At 45.4% G+C, this 9,100-nt stretch overlaps 1 protein-coding gene across 2 annotated transcripts; it reads right to left on the reverse strand.

The window, feature by feature from the left end:
- Window positions 1-1,709: 1,709 nt before the first annotated feature.
- On the reverse strand, window positions 1,710-8,638 carry GATD1 (glutamine amidotransferase like class 1 domain containing 1). 2 transcript variants are annotated; one of them, XM_032112226.1, is made up of 8 exons: window positions 8,532-8,638; window positions 7,622-7,698; window positions 7,143-7,248; window positions 6,488-6,595; window positions 5,636-5,730; window positions 4,405-4,498; window positions 3,545-3,656; window positions 1,710-3,019 (listed from the first exon to the last, which is right to left on the reverse strand). In XM_032112226.1, exons 1-8 carry the CDS (start codon window positions 8,587-8,589, stop codon window positions 3,013-3,015), a joined length of 657 nt encoding a protein of 218 aa, XP_031968117.1. In that variant the 5' UTR covers window positions 8,590-8,638; the 3' UTR covers window positions 1,710-3,012. The 2 variants fall into 2 exon arrangements, with proteins under 2 accessions (XP_031968117.1, XP_031968116.1); XM_032112225.1 differs by having other exon boundaries at window positions 1,710-3,022.
- Between the last annotated feature and the right edge of the window lie 462 nt (window positions 8,639-9,100).

Consider the following 9,100-nt stretch of genomic DNA (forward strand, 5'->3'; position numbering starts at 1 on the left):
TCTTCCCAGCTTGGCTGTAAACCTGCCAGGAAATGCTCCCATACCTTAGGGATGGTGGGCTGTCCTCTTGGTGAAGAAATCCTTTGTGGGGTACAAGACAGCAGTGCCCTTTTACAGCTGTGAGCCAACATCTGAGAAAACTCCTTATCCATTTGGATTCATCCTGCTCCACCTACTGCAGAGGCACTCTGATGCTTCTAGCAGGTACCTCCATATCTGCCTGTAAAAATACCAGAGAAAAAAAGAGGATATGGTCCCAGCTATTAAGAGATGATGTAACAATGTGAGTCCCAAATAAATAAAAAGCCCTAGAAAATAAAACCAAACCCCCACCCAAATAAACAAAACAATGAAACCTACCAGCTGGATGTCACCAGGAACAGATTTCCAAGGAAACAAGCCTGGCTGGTAACATTCCTAGGACCAAAGCACCAAGCACTGCACACTGCAATGCTGAAACAATCAAGGTTTGTGTGGGATGAAAATCTCCCAAATTTGAAGGCTTTCAGTTCTTTGGGAAGCAGTTTCTGCCCTGGAGACAAAAAACCCTCAGTATAAACACCACTGCTTGGATGCCTGGGATGGGATACTTCACAGGGTTCCTCAGCTGGACCAGGCACAAGGTACAGAAGATACAAACCCAGGTTCTTCCCATGGGAAGTTTAAAATGGAAGAACTATGAAAAAATCCTTGCTCTTTGTGTAATGCCACTTCATGATTTCGGTTGATGTAAATACCTTCTAGGTAAAAGAAAAGAAAATAACAAACTATCATGTTTTACATTTGTAGAACAAAATTAACACAGAAAATAAAGAGAATAAAACTTTCCTGAACATACCTGGACAACGTTCAACAGCTTCGTGTTTTCTATGTTCATTTCATCTTCTTTTCCCACAGCTTTTGAACAATTATTTCCAAACCCTGGCTAAAATTGGTCATACTGTAACAAGAACTTAAGAGCTATCATCACTAATGGCCTCAAGTTGTGCCTGGGGAAGTTTAGGTTGGATATTAGGGAAAAATTCTTCACGGAAATGGATGTCAAGCACTGGAACAGGCTGCCCAGGGCAGTGGTGGAGTCACCATCCCGGGAAGTGTTCAGAAAACACATGGATGTGACACCTGAGGGTGAGTGGTGAACATGGTGGTAGTGCTGCACTGATGCTTGGACTTCATCTTAAAAGCTCTTTTCTAACCTAAATTCCATGATTCTATGACTCAGATGGCTCCCAGTTTGTCAGCATGACTTGTGAAGGTGACACAATCCAGCCCACCACATCCAGATCCCACTCACAAAGCTGTCGGCCCACACCTGCACACATCACCTCTCCAGCCACTTGCTCATGGACCACACAACTCTTACCCCAATTTTCCCAAGAGCAACTTCATGGCTGAGGAGATAAAATAGGGTGTGTGATGGGAAAGAGTGAAAACACACACAGGAGCTCATCTTTTTTCTGCTCTCGTATGGGAGGAAAAAGGAAGCACCATCAAGTCCCCAGGCAGTGTGCTTTGTCCAACTGTTTGCTTCCCAACAGAGGCACAAGCAGAGCAATTCCAGCAGGTCCAGGATGCCACAAAATAAGGAAAAATTGCACAACAGGGGACTGATCAAAGCCTGTAGTGATGTGAACACTGTTTGCTCACCTGGCAGCAGATGAATGAGCCTGAACAGAACCTCATTTAAGGAATGAAAACAGGACACAGGGTAGACAGCAATATTCTATTTTTACAGGTAAGCAGTGAAAGATGCAGTGATTTTGGCAAAATCCCACAGAAACAACAGTCCCTAAGGAAATACAGTCTCCCACTTCACAAACTAGATGTGGCTTTCCAGACTGAAAGTATTCCCTGATGGTGTCAACATCAAATCCCCAAGATGGCTTGTCAAGAATGAAGATTTAAATTATCAAAGCTAATTGATACTTTAGTTTCTATCAAAGCCCAATTTTCATTTCAAATTCTGTTTTTAATTTCCATCAATGCCAAAGATATGTAAGCTGGGCTCCAGAATGCAGCAGCAGAAGACCCAGCAAAACCCACAGCAGTCTGTCTTTTAAAAACACACTGAATTCTTGAGACAGAGCCAAAAAACTGGATTTCCACAGAAAAGACAAAACTTCCCTGCTTGATGACTTGTTAGAACCAAAATATTGTAATATCCTGGTGAGAAAACAAAAATGCAACCCCAAAGGTCCTTCCCTTTAGGGCACTGGAGAAATGTTGCCCACAATTCTAAGAGGGAAGGAAAATCAATTATTTGAAAGTTAATTTATCTACTTTCCAATATATTTGGTATGTCTGAGCCTGCAACAATTAAAAAAAAAAAATCTCAGTCTGATAATTCCTTTCCATGCTCAGGCTTCAAGCCACAGCTGCAGCTCAGAAGGAAGGAGGAGGCCAGACTCCACCCTACAACTGGTTCCTCGCATGGAACCCACATCTGCCACCTGCATTTTTCAGTGCCTTAGTCCACAAAATTCCAGCAAGAGACAGCAGCACTGTACTCCCAGAGAGGAGTATTTCCAAGAGAACAAAACCCACAACATAAGCAGCACAAAGGAGAACAAATAAACAATTGTAGGACCATTTAAAAAAAAATAGCTGAGCAAACTTTTTAAACACAATTCCAGCGATGTGAACAGGAAGAAAACAAGGGCATGCTGTGCATCAGTACAATGCCAACCCAGAGCAAGGCCTTCAGTTTCAGCCATTTGTATTCACAGCACCAACTTTGGGGGGTTTTGAGAAGACAGTTCCCCACATCTGTAAATTGAGGGTCTAGAGAAGCAGTGAGAAAATGGAGCAGCAAAAATGTAAGGGAGTGTCCCAGCTGCTTCTGAAAACCTTCATGATTCCATACACACAGAACCTGACACTGCCACTTCACTGCCACAGTCACTCCAGAGTCCAGGACAGGGGTTCAGAAGGATGCTTTATCCAGGTCACAGCCATGGAAATCCTCAGCCTGCTGGCTCTTCATCCACCCTCTTTGCAAACAGACCTTCTCCTTCATTTCCTGCTGAAGGAAACACACCCAGATATGACAGGACCTGTCAGTGCACAGCCAGGACAGGACTGGTACCACACACTCACCTGAACAAAAGAAGGGGTTTGTGGTTATTCATATGTGCTCTTCTATCTGACAAGATGACTCTCAAACAAGCCAAGCCATTTCCAAAGAAATTAAATCCATTCATACCCAGAATTCTAAACCAGAGCTGACTCAAAGCCAGCCTGCCAAAGATCAAGAAACAAGAGATGTTTCCCTGAACAGAAATGTTTAGTGAAGCCTATTCAGCATTTTACTTTGCCAGTTCCACTACAGCTGTGCATTTCCCCACACATTTTCATCTTCTTTTTTTAAATAATCAAGTGCTCTTTGCCAAAAGACAGAACTGCCTGGCTGGCTTGACCAAACAGAAGTGACACACACTTCAGTAGAAAACCATGGGGAAAAAACCCTTTTGAGGAACAGTATTCCTGAAACCAAAAGATGCTCACTAATGGTTGTTCCCAGTTCTTAAGCCCCATCTTGCCTCACCTGACATTGCAAAGAATCAGAAGGTTCTGGACAGCAGGAAGGGTGGAATTCTCATTCTGTCCTGTCACCAGGTGCCTGTCCAGCACCACATGGACAGCATCCGGGCTGCTGGCTGAACACAGGAGGAAAAACACAGGGATTCTGTTAGAGCACACAAGCTCAGTGCCAGAATCCCACCACTGATAAACCCAATACAACACGTAACTATTTTGGCCAGACAGATTTGCTGGGTGCTGATCTATTACCCCAGCAAACAGAGGCAGTCTCAAGCCCCTCATGCTGAAACAACTTCCCTAGGAAATCCTTTTCTGGAAGAACAGGACTGGGTCCTTGATTCAATTAACACCAGGTGGGTAAAGCACATATATCAGGAGATTTTCATCATCTCAAAGTGTGTCTTTGAAAGTTGCAATTACCTCACAATACAACATAAACTCTTCTTATACCAGACACGAGCTGTGATCACCACGCTACAAAAATTAAATACTCATTTTCTGGCCAGTTACAACATCCCAGCGTGCTCAGATGTACCAGCAACTGCTCAGCACCCCAAACAGAATTTTTAAGTTACCTCATTCCAGACAGACTCCCAGCCTGGTTTGGGTAGGACGAGACCCTAAAGCTCATTCAGTCCCATCCCTGTGCCACGGGCAGGGACACCTTCCACTATCCCAGACTGCTCCAAGCCCTGTCCAACCTGGCCTTGCAAACGACCAGTGATGTACTGGTAAATGAGGGAATGGGAATGCCAGATGAGATATCCTGCCAGTGGCCTGCTCAGCTGGAAACAACTGGCACACAAGCACTCACTTCCCAAAGGAGACACAAAGTGTCCATCCCGGACACCAGGCATGACCCACCACTGAATGTAGCTCCAGAATCCTTCACGAAATCCTCCACAATAATGGACAAACTGGCAAAATTCAGCTGCCTCACCAGCTCGTACACAGAGGGCTGAAATAGATCAAAAGGAAATGAGTCTGGCTGGCTCAAGCAAAACCAGAACATATTTCCCTGAAATTTATATTTCTGTTCCCTCTACTATTCTCCCAACCAAATGATCACAAGCAGCTTTGATGGATTTTGTGCAGGGAGCAAACTGGAAACTCTTAAATGAGTTAAGAGGAAAAAACAACAACCAAACAATTTCTGCAGGTGTGATTAACTTCAGGAAGGCACAGACCTGTCTGTCCACGGCACACAAATATTTGGACACAGATGCTGTGCCACCTGCAGAGTCCAAAAACAGTAATCCATGTTGGAATGAATATGGGAAGCAGCTTAAAGACAGAAAATTTAGGAGCTTTTACAGTTTTTATGTGCAAAGGGAAGGAATTTAATTTTATGGTTTCCACAGCAACTATAGCTAGGCCACATCATGATTTACAATATTTCATCATAGACTATAACAATTCATATAGAGCCATAAAAGATCCTTAACTCAAACAGAAGCACATGAGAACACTAATAGCTTTTGTGAGTCATAAAATCTCAATTTCTTAACTTTCATTGTAAATTTTCCATGCTAGAAGCTGTACTAGGGCGATTTCCACCACTCTGACACTATAAAATGGGCTGTGAGGTCAGAGCACATAAATAAAGTATCAGCAGTAACTGGCTGCTTTAATTGCAAGACAGTTTGTACTGGCTTTTTGCCTAAAACTTCCTTTGTTTTCCTAAAACTCCCTCTACCTTTCAAAAAGAAACAGCACCTTGAGAAATACCATTTATTCCCAGCATTCATGAAACAAACAAACAAACAAACAAAAGAACTTTTTAAGTCCTCAACAACAAATGCAAAGAGCTGCAGCAGGAATTTCCAGCACTTTTTTTGCTTCAGTTTAAAGTTTACTGAACAATCAGAGGGAAAGCATTCCACACACGCCAGTTACCATGCCAGTGGGACAAACCCTTCATACACTCATTGCTGGGCCCCTTGTCAAAGAAAACTCTGCACATCTTGCACAAGCCAAGGGTATCAAACCAATAATTTATATTCACAGGAAGTTCCTGGGTGAGACCAAAACCACCAGAAATTCACACAGCAAAAAATCCCCCAAACAGCAAAAATCAGGTAAAAGCTTGACTTACCCCTGTCAGGCTGTATCCCTGGAAAACCCAGGATTTATCTTCATTGGTGGCACAACACAAAGCTGCCACTCCCTGTCCCACGGCACAGATGGGCTCTAGAAAAGAATTAAAGCACATTTGTGAGCATCTCCAAAGAGTTAAAACAGGTGAGTGTGGTGAGAGTCATGCTGCCCTCCTGCAGTGAAGTTATACTGCATTGCCAATGTTCCTCTAGGTTGTAGGGGCTTTCCTGCACACTGCAGTAGCAATTATTGTCTATAATAGAATTACTACAATTATTCTATTATTATTATTACAGTAAGGGGAAGAGTAAGGCAGATTTCTACTCCAAGTCCAGACAGGTCCACAAATGCTCAAACGTGGAGCACACCCCAAGTCTTGATTAACCGCAGCCTTAATGATGATCCTGGTGCATTCCACACTTGGCTCTGAGCCTTGAATCCTGCTGATTTGGACAGAGCCATTTCTGTACCACTGTAAGGCAGCAAATCCTTCTTCTGAGACAAGCTACTAGCATTGCTTTTTAAGATACTTTAAGACCTCTTTTTCCTTTTCAAGGCTCTCTTTTTCCTATTTAAGACACTTGAGGACAGGTTTTTTTTTCCTTTTAAGACTCCCTTTTTCCTTTTTAAGACATTTTAGGATACTTTTTTTTTCTTCTAAGACTCCCTTTCCATTTTTTAAGGCCCATTAAGATACTTGTTTCCCCCCCTGAAGACACCTTTTTCCTCCCCAGTTCTGAATGCTCTTTAGCCATGCAAACACTTTTAAGTCTCTGGAAGGCAGCAGCCCTGCAGGAGCAGCACAGGAGCCCTGTTTCATCTACCCACTCCCCCGAGGATGTTCACCTACTGCTCTCAGTGCTGAAGTGCTGCAGGATCTTGGCCAGGTACCCGCTGTTGGCCAGGTCAGTCATGGCCCCAGGGCAGTTTGGGATCAGCAGGGCATGGTACCGAGCCCCTGGTCGGAAGGAAAGCAGGGACAGATTGTAGGACAGGTAAAAAACCCAAAAGGCCTGACCATAAATCCACTGCACATTTGGAAAAAAATAGGACAAGCCTACATGAATAAGTTAAAAATAACCTAAAGAAACTAACAGAGCTACACAGAAGAGAGAAAAAGGTCCTTCTTGGGACAAGGAACACACATTTTTAATAAGCCCTGATGATCCAAGCAAAACTTAGAACTGTTCTGTCTGCTGGCTCCTACTCCAGCAAAATATTTATTTTGCACAAGTAACAATGTAGTGTGTGCTTATATACAACACAGACATTATATGTATACATTGCATATATATTAAAAAAGAATGACCATTCCAAGATAAATAAGAAAACAGCAAAGCAGTTGCCAGGACTTCCTCTTAAATAAAAAATAAACCAACAACTGCAGCTGCCATGGTTTTCTCTTGAAACACAACTTTCCTGCCTTTTCTGTGTTGTTCTTCCCTAAAATCCTGGCCCTAAACAACCCCTGTTTTCCTGACAGTGGCCCATGGGGACACACTTACCATCAATGGACTCCAGCTTGGCAGGGTTGGCGTAGGATTTCATGCGGAAGTCCTGGATCCAGCGCATGTTGCCCTCGTTCACATCCACAAAATCAATGGGCTTGCCCTGGGGATAACATGGTTCACACACCGTGGTCAGGATCACTGCACAAGCATCCATGACACTTCCTGAAGGATGGCCATGTGGGATTTTGGGATGCTTCCGCTCTCAAAAACCTGAAGTTTTCCATTTTTCCCACTGAATTAGTACTAATAGCTTTTCCTCCACTCTTTGTGGGAACAGACACCCCAAAAGTCCAAATCCATGCTACAGAAAGCCTGCAGTCACTTCGGTATTAAAAAACAGAATTAAACAGCTCCCTTAATGTTTAAGGCCAATAAAACACCTCTCAATACATTTATAGTACAATTATCTCATCACAACTGAGATATCAATTGGTTTCAGGCTGAAATCACAGTATTTGCCCATTTTCACTCACCCCAGGAGTTGCCACTTGCAGGTTAAAGGCAGAGCTGGCCAGAGTAAAGCAGTGAAGGAATGACTGGGCTGAAACACCTGGAAACAGATTCCAACACCTTAGGGAAACAACAGTGATAGTCTAATCCAGGCCAAACTTTATCTAGCAAAGTACACAAGCTTGGGGTTCTGCTCATCTGAAAAGCTCTAGATAATTTCAGAGGATTATTTTGTTATGATTCAATGATTTTTAAGACATCAAAAATGTATAGCCTTCATTACAGGTGAGCTGTGTGCTGAGGAATAGAATCCTGGAATGATTTGGGTTGGGAGGGGCCTTAAATCCCATCTCGTACCAATCTCTTGCCATGGGCAGGGACACCTTCCACTATCCCAGATTACTCCAAGCCCTGTTCAGCCTGGCCTTGGACACTCCCAGGGATGAAGCACCCACAGTTTCTCCGGGCAACCTGTGCCAGGGCCTCTCCACCCTCACAGGAAAAGATTCTTCCCCCTAACATCCAATCTAAGCCGACTCTCCTTCCCCTCAAAGCCACTAAAGCCACACGCAGAGGAGCCAACCAGCACAGCTGCACATGGAGGCAACACCTGCAGTGCGGATGAGCACGGTGTGGGCTCACAGCTGCGCACGGAGGGCACACGTGGGGCTGAGCAGCTCGGCCGCAGTGTGACACACACACACACACACACACACACACACACACACACACACACGGGACACGCACACGGCAAGGGCTGTGGGGCGGGCACACGCGGGACACGCTGCGACAGCCACACAGGGGACACCCCCGCGCGGCACCGCCCCGCCCCGCCCGCCGCGGCGCTGAGAAGGGACGGGGGGTGCGGGACACCCGCAGAGGCCGGAGCGGTGGCTCCCCGCGACCCGGCGGGGCCCCCCCAGTGCGTCTCACCCGCGGCGGCGGCGCTGGCGACGATGAGGCAGGAGGGCTTGGCCAGCCGGTCCGACATGGCGAGGCCGGGCCGCGGCGGCGCCTGAGGGGAGGGGCGCGGGGCGGTGCCTCGTGCGGCCGCGCGTGCGCGGGGCGGGGAGCGCTGATGGGCGGGGGGAAAGCGCGCGAAATCCTGAGGGGGGCGGAAAAGCGCGGGAAGCCCAGAGTGGGCGCTGCCGCCGCCGTGCCCTTTAAAAGCCCTCTTGTGTCCCGAGGATCATCTAGTTCCACGTCCCACCGGCAACTGTCATTGTTTCCTTATTTCCCTACTTTTGTAAGCCTCCGTGTTCAGTTTCTGGATTTGCGTCTTTCATCCCAGTGTGAATTTAATAGGTTTATCCCTTGCTGGCTGCTGGTGTCTTACAGACACAATGCTGTTATAAAATGGTAGATATAAGATAAAGACAGCACAATTCTGCTATTGGTTTTATTTGTTTATTTGGAAGGGCTTCATTTCTAGCCTGGCTTTCTTAAAGGAAATGTAGCTTATGCCATCTTTCTGTCTCCTCAATCATCTGTATGTCTCCTTT

Source organism: Corvus moneduloides, chromosome 6 (assembly GCF_009650955.1).
Source record: "Corvus moneduloides isolate bCorMon1 chromosome 6, bCorMon1.pri, whole genome shotgun sequence".
NCBI lineage: Eukaryota > Metazoa > Chordata > Aves > Passeriformes > Corvidae > Corvus > Corvus moneduloides.